This window comes from Lepidothrix coronata, unplaced genomic scaffold, assembly GCF_001604755.1.
Source record: "Lepidothrix coronata isolate B3197 unplaced genomic scaffold, Lepidothrix_coronata-1.0 Scaffold37, whole genome shotgun sequence".
Taxonomy (NCBI): Eukaryota; Metazoa; Chordata; class Aves; order Passeriformes; family Pipridae; genus Lepidothrix; species Lepidothrix coronata.
The window spans coordinates 3,275,547-3,292,393 of record NW_016690217.1 but is presented as its reverse complement, the minus strand read 5'-3'; the positions used below and the strand labels follow the sequence as shown (position 1 = coordinate 3,292,393).

At 38.2% G+C, this 16,847-nt stretch overlaps 1 protein-coding gene across 1 annotated transcript in view; it reads right to left on the bottom strand.

The window, feature by feature from the left end:
- Positions 1-1,553: 1,553 nt before the first annotated feature.
- The window catches only part of EFNA5 (ephrin A5), a 218,677-nt gene continuing 203,383 nt past the window's right edge, over positions 1,554-16,847 (bottom strand). The window contains exons 3-5 of the mRNA XM_017812724.1: positions 11,406-11,471; positions 10,939-11,019; positions 1,554-5,768 (exon numbers count right to left, since the gene is read on the bottom strand). Coding sequence (XP_017668213.1) covers positions 5,647-5,768; positions 10,939-11,019; positions 11,406-11,471 — 269 coding nt within the window. The 3' untranslated portion in view covers positions 1,554-5,646. The remainder of the gene's footprint in view (positions 5,769-10,938; positions 11,020-11,405; positions 11,472-16,847) is intronic.

The following is a 16,847-nucleotide window of genomic DNA, read 5'->3' as shown; positions in this document are numbered from 1 at the left end:
CTATGCTGTTAAAGCCTGTAAAAAATTCAACCATCCCAGTTGGTTACCACATCTCTAACCTATATAAATCAAAGCTTTGTTTTAAATGAATAAAACCACTTTGGCACACAACCATATCATAGCAGTATGATGCATGCCTGAATATTCCTAAGAATGCCCTCAGAGGTACTCTGTGAGCAGAAGTATTCTTCAGAAGGGAAGAAGAGGGAGTACAAAGACCCATTGTGCACACTAACGCAGAAAAATGAAATCAAATACCATTCTCAGCAAAAGCAGAGTGTCTTCTGAGCAAAGGCTATTAAGTGTGTCAGACTGCAGGATATTTTCTGGACATGGCAATTATGTTAAGACATACTGAACATGTGTCACTTATAATCCTGCCCTGGTTGTAACATCACAGCTTCAGAGGAAAAATGTCTGGTGCAACAATTCTTTGTATCAAATACACACAGTTCTCACGAAGCTGTCACTTCTCATTTGTAAAGAAGGTTAGAGTAAGTTATAATTACTACTTGCTGCCCTGTCAACTAATTAAATATAATAAAAAGCTTTCTGTGAGTTTAATGTTAACATGGTGTAATTAAAGCAGCTTTGAATGCACAGTGCATGTATTACAGGTTTCGGTATTTGCTCCCCACCTTTTATGACCTAAATTCTCAGGTTAAATCTGTCATATGACTAGTGAGCAGGCACTATCAAAGACAACTATTCAGACATAAATACAAGTCAACCAAAGCAGTCCTGTGCATTTTTAGAGGCACAACATCAGCCTCTGGGGGCAGAGGTGGAAGGAAGGAGAAGAAAGCCAGCCAGTTTCTCCCTTCCACTTTTCTTCCTCTTCCCTTCAGGAGGCACCCTTGCTCAAATTCTCCCATCCACGAGGCTCCCACTGCTCTGAGCCTTCTTCCTCCCTTTAGTAAGGAAAAATACTGCTGATACTTCAAAGCCACTTCCAACCCCATCTCTTCATCAGTCTGAGGAGCATCTTGGTAGAGGAGGACTGAGTGCAGCTGCCCAGCTCTGTGGCTGGCTCTACTCTTCAATAAGTAAGAGTTACACCATACAAAAACCTCTTACCCAGGGAAGGAAGGAAGATTGCTCGGGAGGCCTAGAGCAGAGTAGAAGTGATGATGGAGACCATGTAATGCTCCAGCACTTGGGCTGACATAGCTCCTTACCCTCCTAAGTATTTGGATGATCTTTGAACACATTTAAAAATGGTGAAGAGCGGAGAAGTCACGCTTTAGATTGGCCAAGACATTGGTAGCTACAGCTCTAGTCAGTTGTGCCTACTGCATTTTTCACACTTTCCCACTCATACTCCTCACTCATTTCCCTGGAAACATTCAAGGTCAGGTTGGATGGGGTTCTGAGCAACCTGATTTAGTGGAAGATGTCCCTGCTCATTGCAGGGAGGCTGTATTAGAAGAACTTTGAAGGTCCCTTCCAATGCTGACCATTCTGTCATTCTATGTAAGTTAGGTACAAATAGCCCACAAAATAAAAATGCAGTTAATTAAACAAAAATGTAGTCTAAAATAACCAACTAAAATGATGAAAATCTTTAATTTTATTTAAGTATAGTTGTACGGACACGTGTATATACAAATACAGATCTTATGGGGCAGGGATTTTGTTGCCTTTTTTTTTTTTAACATTTTCCTTTAAGTTTATATAATGTAAGCATTTCAAAAACAGCACTCAATGAGTAAGTGCAAAGAAACTGCAAAGCAGGGCAGTACAAGCACAGGACCACACTGAGCTGGACTTTCATACCCAGATGCATACACAATGAGTGTCTTCAATGGGGTGTCAAGAGTAAGCATGGTAAGCGGATTTCGCAGACTCATGGGTAACCTCCAACATGCCAGCATCTATTAAACTGTACAGACAATGGCAGCAAGCCTATTGTAGGGAGATTTGTCTCACATTCGAGAAGCTCGAGGGTGAATGCATGGGAAAAACTCAGTGATGCCAGACCAGAAACAGATCTGCCCATTCACAGCTCCAAATTAAAAAAGGAGAAGGGTGGGAGAGGAGGAAGGGCAGGAAGAGGGAAGAGAAGTGTAGAGGGTTGTACATTAAAACTGGTGATTACAAAATCCAAGTGTAATGAAAAGAGGGGAAGAGTTAACACTCTAAGCCTCTGAAAGTGACTGAACCACTGCACTCATAAGGCAACGGATTAAGTTCAGTTTTGAGGGCTAGGGGTGAGAATCAACGGGTACAAATACAACCATTTTCCTTCCACAGTTACAGAGGAAAGGAAACAATCTACTCAACTACTCTCAGTACTTCCCAAATTTGTTTCTAGTTCTTTTGGAACCAAGTACATACACATATCGCAAATGACACTGGCAAGATCCCTTCCGGAAAAAACTACTCATGGGAACAAAACCAGAAGAAAAACAGGAGGAAAAAAATACAAATAAAAAAGAAACAAACAAACAAAATAACAGAAAAGTTGTTATATCCCCAAAGCCTTTTTAGAAACAAACATGATACAAAAGAACAAAAACTAACACATAAACCACAGGGCTCCAACATCAGACCTTTAAACACTGAGGACAAAACACTGATCATCAAAAGTCATGTTGTTCCAGGTCTTGACATTGTGAAGTCTTGCAACAGATGAACGATTTTCAAAGATGAGTCCTGTATGCTGCAGTGTCATGGCCACTTGTCTCTCAGTTCTCAGCCATGATCACACTTGATGCTTCAAAGCTCTGTCTTGTAATCAACACGTGATTTTTATATCCTGAAAGTCTATTGTTCTCACTTACAAAAGACATAAGAATCAAATTAATACTTTATTATCAAACACTATATACAACAGAGGTTGCTAATAATACAGAATTTAAAGAACATAGCTTTAAGTTTTACTTGTCTTTCCTTCGCCATCCAAGTAAGTACAGTACAAAACAATATTCTAAACTAACACGAAATGTTACCTTGTCTACTGAAGGATACACAGTATCCACTAAACTGACTGATCCCTATTTTGCCTGCTTCACATTGCAATGCACTTGGCAGCCAGGACTGCAGGTCATGGGCATAAGTAACCCACCTAGGCTGAGGGAGAATCAGTACCTCAGATTTGAGCCGGGGCAGATAAAGGGTAAGGAAGCAAAAATCTCCTCAATTTGCAGCAACATCTGCATTTAAAGCATCTAGAGATTTGCAATGCAATACAAAGCCCACCAACATTTATGTATCGTGGTATGACTGGGATTGCCTAATGCCATCAAGTATCAAACTGTCTGACAGAGTCTGGTACGCTGTTCCCAGCCACGCCATGCCAGGCAGCACTGGGATCTGCCATGCAGCCACATCATTTGTGTTGTCCCTCACCTACCCAGCAAGGCTCTGTGAAAACATGAAGGGGTGAGTTTCACCAGGAGTAACACTAGTGACAATCCTTTGTGGATAAATGTATGTCTTCAACTCCAACATCATTCAGAGACAAAGGATGACAAATGAAGTCACTGTTCCTACATTAAATTGGCACTGCTGGTATGACTGCCTGCAATTGCTATGAATCATTTTAATATGGTTACACATCATGCAATATTATCTGTACTCTGGTTAATAATCCATTTGATAAGGTGTATTTTGAATAAGCTCACCTCATCCAAAGCCTTATAATTCCTACATTCAGGAAGTATTAGTGTGTGTACCAAGCATATACAAAAGAGAGCAAAGTACCAGACAGCCTGTAATGAGATGATGACTTCCCTCACTGTTTGGTCTGTGTATCTTTATCCTGTGCACTTCATACTAGAGCAAATTTCCTGCTTTCCTCCTGTAAGTACAGGCCCTGCATTAATGAATATGTTCGATATCAGGCAAGCCCAGGTCATAGCTCAGCATGCATAAAACCTCCCTTTAAATCTCAAATTTATTTTTCCTGCTTCAACTCCTGGAAAGCTTTTCGCATTAAAAAAAAAAAAAAACAAACAAAAAACAAAGCCTATGAAGTGCTGTTCATTAATGGCATCACTCAATTTTGTTACGGCAGACTTTTTCTTCATAATTAATATGGAAAAATCTTATTTTGCTTGAATGCACTCCGTGTTTTGTTTCACATTTAATGTAATTACCACAGTTTTTGTCAGAAAAGCTCTGTTTCAGTCTGGGTCTGAAATTTCACTGATTAAGCTTAGCATCCAAATTCCATGGTAGCCAAGCCAAAAAGCACTCCAAGGCTTGCACTTCCTGGCAAACTACTTTTTAAAGTTTTGTGTCAGCCAAGGCTCAGATTCCTTAACAAGGTCATACCTAATTCCATCAACAAGACAGTCCCATTTGCTAATTGCATCAAGGGTTACCACTTCTCTCACATGTTTGAACAGGACAAGCATATATACTCACTCTCAGCATAAAGTATATCTAAATAATGTATTTTCTATTCTAGTGGATTTTTAAAAAAATATTTTGTTAAGTCTTTGGGAGCCCATCTAGTTTATCTCTGGTTGATAAACATGTTTCCTCTACTCTTCAAACTGTGCTGGAAGGTGAAAAGACAAAAATCAACACTTGAATTCATATTCCACACTTCTTTTCTTTCCCCCCACCAAACAATGCTATTAGAGTGCCCTGGCTTCTTCTACATGTGGTTTATTCCCATGACTGAGGAACTTGCAGGAGAGACAAATCAAGAGCACACTGAAGATCCTGTGTCCCAAACATGTTTCATCTGGCCACCGATGTCCTCTTTTAGCATGTATTAACACCCAGAGCAGCATCCAAGGCTATCAGCTACTAAGTCAGTGCTGGGGAAGGTCACTTTATTCTCAAAAGTGCCTCTGCATTTCAAGAAAAAATTGTAGCACCACGGTTGATTTGTTTTAAAATAAAATAATCCGGTGTGCATTATCCCCTTAAAACGAAATAACAGAGGCACTCACACCCCCAGTGAAGTTTCCTAAATCTGACCTTGCCTGTTGTATGCTAACATTCCTAAATACTAAACTTCTTCCTCTCACCAAAGACAGCATTACTACTTGTGAGCACAAATTTTACTGTCAAAGACATTTCAAGACAGTCCTATAAGAAACATCATCTTTCCCTTTCAGAAGCCAGTTCATTTAGAAACTCCTGGAGGTAAGGGTGTTATATTATGTCTACTCTTAATATTTCCCCTCCAGTCCTGACATGGTGACACAATGCCTTGCATGATCATCCTACAGTGCTGAATGAGAAGGCATAAATATTGTATCACAGAGAAAGACTCTCCCAGGTTTTCACTCACTTTCCTTATCCCTCACTGACTGTATCTGCCACTATTCTTCCTAGTCCACATACGGATGACACAGTGAGCTAACAGAGGTGACTTTTTAAAGGAGAATGCAGAGGAAAATAAGAATCACTAGTGTCACTATTATAGTTTGGCATTTTCATTTGGAGTCCTTTTATTTATATGGAGGGGTTAAGAAAGTCACAGGGTAGGTAGGGGTGGGTGCTGAAGCTAGTTATCCCCTTCAAATTTTTGCTGAGTTCAGGCTAAAAGGGAGAAGAAAAGGGAAAAATAACAATTTGACATCTGCAAAAACAATAAAGTCCCTTTCCTGGGATGAGCAGTTAGGTGGATCTTTGATGTTCCAAGACCCTGATATTTTCTGCGACAGGTTGCCGGAGCATACTCTGCTATAATATCAAAAGCATTGCCAGGAGGAACAATAGAGTTGCCAAAAGCCAGCTGGGTATCCTTGGTGTCTGTGCCGCGTTCTCACCACGGGATGGCTCGGCTGACTCATGTACGGTATCATCTGTTCAAACAGAAAGCACACATTCCAATGAGATTTTGCATCCTTAATAAACTCTCACTGAACCGACAACCATAAGTAGATTTCAGTGCCTTTATGAAATAGGGCAATGAACCTTGTGCTGTCATTGACATTCACAAGCATGTAATATCTCATTATGTAATCAACTTGGGGCCTAGTCCTGCATTTCTTACTCGAAAAACTCCCATTGAAGACCAGAGGAGCAGAAAGTAAGCCTGATTTCAGCGGATTGAGGAATGAAAGATTCCTCTTCCACTAAAAGACTGTAGCTCTAGCTTTGGATGGCTCATTAGATAGCAATAGTTGGGAGGCAGCTAAATAAAAACACGTGATTTTCAAGTGTTGCACATGCCCAGAATTAATTTCACAGTTAATCCCCTTACTCAGTTACAGATTCGGGCTCCTGAATTTGAAATGACAGCCTGTAAGCCCAAGCATATATTCCCTTCCTCACACAAAATTTCCACTAAAGTATACTGCACCTGGGGATGTGCAGGAGATCTAAGATCATTCCCCCCTTCTTGAAACAGAATTTTAAGGCTAACACATGACAATCACCAATTTTATAGAATACACACTCAATCTGGAAAATCTCACTCCCTTTTATTGGACACAAAATAGAGAAATACATATGTGCTGCTAAAACTAATGAGAAAAGAACCAGATGAGTTGGGAAAACATGCTTATGCATTAGTGGCAGAAGAGAATACAGTAACAAATATTAAATTTATGGTACACAATAAACCATCGTTTAGTTTTCATAAACTACAGATCAGCCTAAAAGCCATAGATTGTAACACAAAAAAGGTAGGTAAAGTCAAATTCAGCTTCCGTGTTGTTACAGCAGTGGTATTTTTCTCTGCAAAGCCATCCATATCCCCCATATCCACATTTGGCCCTTCCTATCCCCCATATCCTAATCTGGCTATTTAAAAAAGCAATCTGAGTTTTGCCATAAAAAGTTAGCTCTGACAGAAATAAGCTAAACCTTTTGGGGAAATGTGAAGTGGACTCAAAATATATTCGTAAGTTTTTTAGAGTCCTTTAAGTTTCCAGCAAAATTAAGTGTAATAAGCTCCCCTATTTATAAGAGATGTCAACATATCTATGATGTTTCTGTCTCATAGCTCCTATCTCAAGGAACTGCACTGTCAGGATTACACTGGGTGAGAGCTGTGCAAGTCCACCTAGAGGACTAAGGGAAGCAGGAGTAAGGACACTGGGCTCACTGAGACCACTTTGGCATAGAGCCTTTCATATTACTTGGCTTTAGCTACTAACAAGCTCCCACCCCTTCCTACTGCACAACAGCAGATAGAGCACTTAGCATAATTTAGGCTAATAGGCTCTTCAGCCCCAGCTCAGTTACACAGCAAGATGCACTGTAAACTGAATTAGCAATTTATCACCTGTACTTTTTTCAGCACTAATTGATGCTATAATCACATAAGGCTTATCAACAGGTTTCAGTGCTGCTCAAGGCAAAAGTATGACAAGCAAGCACTGATCAACTGTAAATAGTTCACGTCTGTAAGAAAGGGACATCATCTCTACTTCGTGGTGCCAAGCAATAGCACAGAAGGCAATAGGCAGAAATTGATGCACAGGAAGTTCCACCAGAATAGGAGGAAGAACTTTACTGTGTGGGTGACTGAGCACTGGAACAGATTGCCCAGAGAGGGTGTGATTCTCCTACTAAAAAGCCATCTGGACAAAATCCTCAGGAAAACATGCTCTAGGGGACATGCCTGGGTATGGAGGTTGGACTAGGTGACCTTCAGTGGTCCCTTCCAGCCCTACCCATTCTGTGATTCTCTGATGTCAGTGGGAAAGACTGGCTGGAATGACTTTAGCTGCAGCTCCACACCACATATGACAAGGAGACCCTCCCAGGCACACTGAGCAAGGCTCCAGTATTCTTCCTCCAGAATTATTCCAAAGGAATCTAAAAATTTCAGTGAATGCTGGCTACTGAAAAGTGACAATTCCAGTGGCTGTCAATACCAAAAGCTGTTTCACATTTCAGTTCCGAGTTACAATCTTCTACTTTGATGACACTGCAATGACACTACAGCGCTTCACAAACGCTTCCTTCTCAATTAAAATATACTCTAGGAATTTACAGAGAAAATTTACAGAGAACTGACTGTCTTAACTGTCAGTTCTATCTTCTTTCATATATTTAAAGTTAGCTCCTCCCAATTTGAAAACATTTACTCACTGCTGATGAACTAAAACTAGAGAGAATTATGTGTATTACCTTCTATCTCTTGCATCATCAACAGAATGGCAAATAAGTCTGAATTTGCAACGCTGAATGTCAACACTTTTGTCCTAATTATATCAGTGACTCAGCACTAAAACACAACAGGCCACAACTAGTGTAAAGCACTAATAAATCCTCATCCTCTGTGACTATCAGATACTGCCACAACTGGAACACTGGCTACGGCTAAAAAGCTCAATGAAAAAGCACTAAGCTAAAAAGATTACTTTGCTTAAATGAAAAATATGGAGATCTTCTATGATGCCATTTTTATAAAGCCATTCTTCACAGAAGAATTGATTTCCATGTAACATTAAGGGATTCCTTTTGAGAAATCATCTGGGTTTTCTGTCAGTGCTGTTGCAAGGTTTCTGCACTTGTCTATTAGAAGACACAATTCATCTGTGGTTACGAATATTAGTCTACATATACAATTTTCCTTGGAGGTGCAGAGGTATAATTGCACTTTCTTTAAGGTTTGGGAAAAAGGTTTTGCTTCATTTTAAACACTAAAGGCAAGTAATGAACAGGAAAAACTCCTGAGTAAAATCCAGAAGGTCACTGCTAAAGACTGGAAATGCCACCAATAAATAGAAAAAAATTATTTTTACAGCCATAAATTTTTCAGATCACACAGCCTCGTATCACACGCCCTTCAGGTATAACTTTCAGATATGCACAGCTGCAATTTTTGTTTAGGGGCTTTTTATTTTTATTATTAAGGAGGAAGAGAAGGGGAGGACAGGAATAGAGCCAATTACTTTGGTCACTTCTGAAAGAAGTGTGATCATTACAGATCAGCTTCCTACAAATTTCTGAACAAAACCAGTGAAATTACAAGGGTTCAAAAATCACAGAAATGGTGATTTTTAAAAGAAAGACGACAGTAAGTAATCTGCTGAACATGACCCTCCTGCCTTCCAATTCTTCTGTCTACTGTGGAAGAAGACAATGGCAGGCCAGATGAGAGCATAGAAGCAGAGGATGTTCGCCAGAGACATGCAAATTAGTACATTACACAGAACACATGCAACAAGATCCACCAATTAATAATGCAAACACACACTGATGTCAGCAGTGGGAGTTTTTTGGTACCAAACCTTCTCATTAAAGCTATTATTTCCTCCTGGTAACATAAACAGTATTTCATCTCAGACTGCAGGATGCTCTTTGTTTGATTTTGGTTCCTTGGTTTGCCTGCTGCTTTCTAATGATGTGCTTTTGTGAGGATGCTAGCTAGTTATAGTCATTCAATGGGAAGTGAGCAGCACTGCTAAAAAAAATAAATATTCAGCAAGTTTACTAAAATCAGGCATTTATTACTCAGATGATCTCTTTTGCAAGCCAGTAACAGGAGAAATACACATTAATTAGATCATGTTTACCAAATCACAAAATGTAAAAAAGTGCATTGAGTTTTTAGATTCATAGGTAACACAGAGACAGAGAGAGAACATCCTTATGTCTTCTGTACAAGAATGTTGTTATCAAATGTATAAATGTATCTAATGTAAATGCACTGTCCTTGCATTTAGATTTGCTTAGAAAACATCTTTGATTCTCAAACCTCCAAATTTTAGGAGAGTCTTGAAAATTATTTCAAAGAAAAACAATAAACCCTGTTGTTTATCCATAGGCATATCATTCAAATTGGATAATTTGTGAAAATCTCATTTATTCTTCTGCATAAATAATAAATTTTAATTAAAGGAACTGCACATTACAGAGAGCAAAAAATCAGTACATTGCTTCATACATAAAGAGGAAGTCTCCTTTCAAATAGCATAAGAGAAAAAAATCTTGGTAACTGTTCTTCAGGGTATGTACTAAATGGCATATGGGCAATATTTTCTGGTATAATTTGTTTGTTTAACTGTGTATTTTAATTATTGAGGCTTTAATGAAACAATGTGTGGGCACTGTGTAGGTATATATAAAGCAAACAGGTAAACCACTACTATAAATACTTCTACATATCCACCTAATTTTAATATCTTGAGCCATCTCATTTATGTTGTTGGGATTACATATACACCTAGAATTAAATATGCCTCTATCTATCATAAACTTGAGCCACTCAAACAACACACATGCACTTTCTACACAGAGACATGTCAGCTTGATTGATGTTGGAGATTAATATAACTTTGCCCTGGGTAGATAAGGGGTTTCATCATAGCAAGCATCCTTATTCTTAAGGCAATGTTTTACAAAAAAAAACAAAACAGAAAAGGCCTCCCCAAACTTAAGTTTGCTTCAATAAAAACAGGGGAGAAATTTTTATACATACACACACACATATATATATATATCAGTGTGTGCATGTGTGTGTGTATGTACACATATGTAAAAATGATACTTTGCCTAACCATGTGTACACACGAATATATATAATTTTAAAGGACTAATTTCTACATAAACACTAACTCAGTTAGTTGCATACTTGTGTCATGCACCAGCATTAAACAAGCAGTGCTTCTGTTTTTCGGAAGGTCTTTTGAAACCATACATAATAAATGAGGTGTGCCCATTGACTTTTATTTCTAAAATTTTGGACCCAGTTAGTAAATAGTGTGTTTTGCCAACATGCTGGGTGTTTGGCTTGGATGGGCCAGTGACTTCAGGATACTGGTGAAAATTTTACACTGGCACACACCATATTACATTAAACCATGTTGCCCAAAAAAGCAAATAAAGCAACATTTTTCTTCCCCTGATTAGACAAGGATACAGGAAATATATCATACAGTGCATTAGCACTGCTGGAAATGCGCAAAAGCAGAGCAGTTGTACCATGCAAAGCATGCAGAGAGAAGAGGAAAAAAACTACTGAAGCACCAGAGGGATACACGCATTTGTTAAAAGAGATTCTCTAAGCATACTAACCTGCTGGTTCTAATGAATTTTCTACTTTGTCGTTAACATCGAAAACACGATCATGAACACCTATAGTTTTCATACAGCTGTCTATAACGAAAATAAAGATAACAGCCAAATATGTTAGTGAGACACCCTTAAACTCCCCACTTGCCTTGTTTCCTCTATTTTTTTCTCTCTATTTACTGCATATAATTAAGCATATTCATATTTTAAAATCTGTGGCACTTGTCCAAATGCCAGTACACTCTCCTATCTGTACCCATTTCCAGAAACAAGTTAGCAACTGCGATGTAACTAAAGCTTTATGAAAAACAATAAGAAAATACGATGAAAATCGTAACACAAACGTTGTTGTATGTAAGAACAGATACAAGATTTAACAGCTAAAAAAAAGATTTACTGCTGTTTACTAGACCACACAGTAAAGCATGCACTAGAAAGCCACCCTCAAAAACTTAATCTGAAGAACTTACTTGCTGGTCGCACAAAGACCTTAAGCTTTAGGCAGGATCTCCTTCCATTATCTGGGATCGCAGAAGCTGTAAAATGAAGAACAAGGAAAGACAAGTGGAGGAGTAAGAGTGTGCAATGCAGAATATATTTTGTGCTAAAATAAACTATCCTTTATCTTCCCTTCATCTGAAGGGCTGGACACATTTCAGTCTCTGCATGTAAGACTTAAAAGTGCACAAAGTAGCGTGACTACGCAAAAGCAGGAAAAGAACTGAAGGTTTTATTCTAATTAATTCCTTTATTATTTGACGTGGAAGTAGTGAAGCACATAGTATTTTCAATGTTTCATTATCTCCTTTCATCTTTCCACACCTTTTTCTTGGAAGCTTTTTTGATATGGTTTTTGCTGTAATGCATGTGTCCACTCTGAAAAAACAACACTTCAGAACACTTAGAGAAAAGTTAGTCTTGAAACACTAAGCCATAGGCTTCAACAACCTAAAAAGGGACGAAAAAACAAAATGACACCAAAGGTGACAGTGCTAAAAATGGAACTCTGTATATAGTCCCAGCCAGAAAAGTAAAAATACACACCACTAAATTTTACAGCAAAGTCAGCCTCCTTATGCATCTGCCTTTGTTGACAAAATATTTATCTTGCTTCAGTCAAAACACAATTCCCCATGTTATACAACTAACAAACCAAAATCAGTTTATTCCTTCTTTCTGCCCTCCCTTATCGTTTCACATTCAAAGTATTTAATTTTAAGAATACTTACTGTATTAGGAGAAAAAGAGTAAGTGGAAGCATGTCTAGCCCTAATGCAAAAGATCACACACAAAGATCTAGTGTCAACACCTACTTATTTCTCTGGAAAAGAGTGCTGTTGTGAAAAATTCCTTTCTAGAACCATTCTTGCCTCAAAATACATGATCATAATATGCCTGCCTGTCAGTACAGACCGGACTCCCTTGTGTAATGTCTGCCAATCTTTACATACTGGTAACTTTCCTCAGTTTTTAAATTGTACACTGGCCCACAGCTGAACATGCACACTGGCAACCAAGCAACTTGACTTGCGCATGCAGACTTTCACTTCCAAAAGACCATTCATGTTTTTTTCTTGCAAAACCCCTCAAAAGCTATTGCCAAAAAATATTGCCTGAAGCACTACAGAGTAACTTCTATTTTATTGCATTAAAAAAACCCATGTATTAGGGCAAAATGAACTGTGTTTTGCATTAAATGGCAACTATTGGGAAAGATGATTCAGCTGTTAGTTTGTTCTGTTTATCCTTGTTTCATCCATTTTTATTAATTCTGTCCCTGTGTGTGACAAATAACTAACATGATTTATACACAGAGATATGAATGCACACTCTTTGTCTTCACGTTAAGCTCACACTTGAAGGGCTCCTCAACTAATTTGAAATAAATTTCCTAAGTCTTTCATGATGTGCTTGGAAGGCAGGCATCAGATTTTTCTTAGAAGAACTTACCAAGAACTAGAAAACTCAGTACAAACACAAAAAAAGGAGAAAAGCAAAGAATATAATAAAGCTAAAGCTGTGGTTCCACATCTTGAAAGTTCTTGAAAAATTGTTTCCTTTCTTTAGTCAAAAGACAAGAGTAGAAACTATGCTCCCCCCTCCACAATCCCAAGCAGTCCAAAGAGAGTTAAGAGATAGTTTTGCTATATTACTAAGTCAAAGTCAGAAAAATCTCCATCTATTGACATTTACAGTAACTGGTGCGTTATTTAGGGTACAATACCTGCACTCTGTGGCTATATTCAGGAAATTTTGTCCTTTCTGTGGCCCTCACTAAATATACATAACTGGCTAAACGGTTTGTTAAGACTGAACAGGCAGTTTTAGATTTCTCAAAAGAAAAGAATCATACAGCCATTAACAAATTACCAGCATAAAGGTGGAAATAACACTTGCAACATTAGACAAAATAGAACCCCTACAGTAAATTTACCACTAACAGATTTTTTCTGCCCAGAAATTATTCCAGAAGTGCATTATGACACACATTTATTTAAAGGTAAATTTTAGCTTTGATGCTTACAGGCAGTTGCTTAGGTCAATCAAATAAACACGTTTTGCTCACTGCTGTTTATTATAATACTCTATTATTCAGTGACTAACTAGAATACCACTGACTAGCTAGGAGTCAAAAAAAATCTAGGCAAAAAAAAATCCATTCTTTCTGGAAAACACAGAAAATTAATGCTTTGTTCCTATGTGTTCAAAGGTGTACAGAATACTTGCGCACACTCAGGAGCAAATAACAGGTAGTGATTGGCCATGTTCTTTGGAAGAAAAACATTAAAATCCATTTGATGTTTAAATCTCTTTCCCCCATTCTTCACTTTCCCCCACTGGTTTGCATCTACAAAGTATATCATGAACTACAGTCCTATTGCAACCATAGCATTTGCACTTAAATCATCACCACAGAAACTGACACAATTTTAGTGAAAAGTATGAAAAAGTGCTTTCCAGAAAAATTATGTACTCTCAATTTTTTGCAGTAAAGTCAGGAAGATGCCTCTTTAATCGATGTTTTACTCCTTCAAAGGGAACAATGAATAATAAAAAAAAAAAAAATAAGTAGCATTTTTCAGCACTCGCATCTGCCTTAACAACCAAGACCAAAGTGGTGAAGGGATACAGTGCAACCTCTTTGGCCTTCCTAAGACATTAGGTACTGTTTGCCAAGATGCATGACTGCAATTAATTTTTTTCCCTTCCTTTCTTTTTCTCCCATCCTCCCTCCTTCTCCCTTCTCCTTTTCATCTTAAAAGAAAAAACATACCCCAGTGGCAGTTTTTGTCCTAAGACCAGATGTATCACCCACACGAAAGAGTCAGGAAAGGAAAAAGAGAACTCCTCTTTGTCAGCTGGGATCTGTAATAGCTGCTTCTCAGGTAAACCAGGGCTGTTGTTGCTACATGCCACTGAAATTAGCTACAGTATAAGAAAAGATGTCCTTTCTAGGTTCTACAAAGAGAAATTTCATTCTCCTTCCTGCACCAAATCAGGTTAGCCCCTAAGGCTTTGCTGTAAGGCTTTTTCATTTGCCCATTTTAAAGGTGATATTAGCAATAAAATAGAGGCCAGTTCTGAGAGCAGGAAGCCTCTGATACTAATGGAACGTGTCCCAAGCAACACTTTTCATTTCAAAAGCCAGAATTCCCAAGGGAAAAAAAAAACGAAATTGCAGCCTTGCTGCACAACGAAAACAAACCTTTGAAAAAAATCCCTTATAAGGCGCAAAAGTAGTTACATGCTCTTTTTTTTTCATGGATGATATTAGACTAGAAAAGATCTGACTGGTTTGGTTTGTGCCAGGAAGAATCACAACTGAAAACAGAAGAGGAACTCTGCAGCGTTGCTAGTTCCTATATGTCACTACAATTCCTATGACACTTCCCTCCTCCCTTGCCCTACCTCACCTTTACCAGCAACTTCATGACAATCTCTTGGGTCCCTCTTTTAAAGAAAATGTTTTAGACTTCATGGTTACATAAAGACTTCACTTAGAAGAAAGTGAACACTAAAATCTCTCTGAAATAAAAAGATATATGAAAACATCTCAATGATTACAGACATAACTGGTTTGGGCTCTTCATTATTTTTTTAAATAGGAAAATTCCACAGTTCCAAAGAAATTTAAGTCATGGCCTCTGTATTCTTCAGATTGGAGACTGGAGATTCCATCTCCATTTGGTGAACTAGAAAAAAAACCATGCAATGAACTACTGCACACAGGACTAGATGGATCCAAAAATGGCCCATAAAGACAAATTATCATTTTTATACCCTGTAAGGAAAGGAAAGAGAGTGACAAAAATTATTCTCTCCTCATCAAGAGCCAAACCATAAATATTTCAGTGTTTGCAAGCTATATTTAAATATATAAAAAATAAAATTACACAGCTCTCAGCTAGAAAACACATGGTACATTATTAATATATTAGATATAAATAACAGGTTAGGTCTTTTCTCAGCCTGATAACACTTAGCAGTTATTCAATGACTGCAGAAAGCTGCAGATAGAGAATAAAAAAGTAACAAATACAGAAAACAGTTATGTAGTTCAACTTACTATGATAAATCCCTAAAACTCATTAAAGGAGTCATCAAGATATGGCCCAATCAGTGTACAAAATAAGCTAATTAAAAAGTAAATGTACAAAACAAACAAACAAACAAAAAATAAAATTTCAAAAGTAACTTGGTTATCAGGACCTGCTAGAGATGTGACAAAAGCTGTAATTATTTCCTTTCCTAAGACAGGCAAAAATTTGGCTGGCAACTACCCAAGGCTCATTTATCAGGATGCCACAAATAAAAAGTGTCTCAACCATCCTATTTACTGATATTCACATGTAATCAGTGGTTACTTCTGCTTGCCTCCTCACTCATTCTTAGCTTTCTAATTACAGGATTGCATCTTTCCCTAAAATGCAAGTCCTGATACAGAGAAAAAAAGGAATCACAAATGCAGTCCAAATTCTCCTTTAGCACTGCAAAGACATTTAACATTCAAGGCACAAGTCACTCTGGGCCCTATTAGACAGCAAAACCAGTTCAGTGTAGAAAAAGGGCTCCGTTTTTCTAAGTCACTCAGATAGTACCTTTGTTTAGAATGGGGGTGGGGATACTGGTAAAGGAGCATCCTTTCCTTTATGAAGAAACCCAACACCTTCAGTGCACCTCTGCAGACACACTGCAGATGGTAATTCTCTTACTGTTTTGTATTTCAGTTACTGTTACCAGTTCACTTGGAGTATTCTCTAAGGGATTACAAACCAGTGATCATGAAACACAGGAGACAGTCTGATCTCACCATATTTTTGAAAAATGTAATGAATGTTTTCTTCTGCTCTCTGCTAAGAAGTCCATCAAACAGGGTCTTCTGTAGGGAAGAACTGAGAAATCACACCAAGATCTCACCTCAGTTCATTGCAGATGTACTACTACCACCACCTCTGTTACACAAATTCTGGCCCTGGTAAGTGCTTCCTAACCATAAGCACTAAACAGAAGAATTGTTTCAGACTGGGAAACCAATAGAGGATTAATTTTGAACTTCTCCCCAGCACACTAAACTGAGACATGCATACAGCTTAAGTAAACACCCAACACTTACTGTCCAGGCAAAAGGGCTGCACGTGTAACTTCTGTAATCATGTGGAGAAACACCACAAAGAGAGAACCTGCAGCAATCCCATAAATAGAATGCTGCATGTTGTAAATCAGAAACTCATGTTTACACAGTCCTTGCACTCCCTTAGTCCTGCAAGTTACAGACAATCTCTCCAGCAGAAAATATTTATAGCTCTGATTTGCCTCTAGCCCTTTCAGGCACAATAGCACTCCCATTAGTCAAATCCAATATCCAAGTAACCTTATACAACCTGAAAATCGTAATTCCACCAACCTGAAGT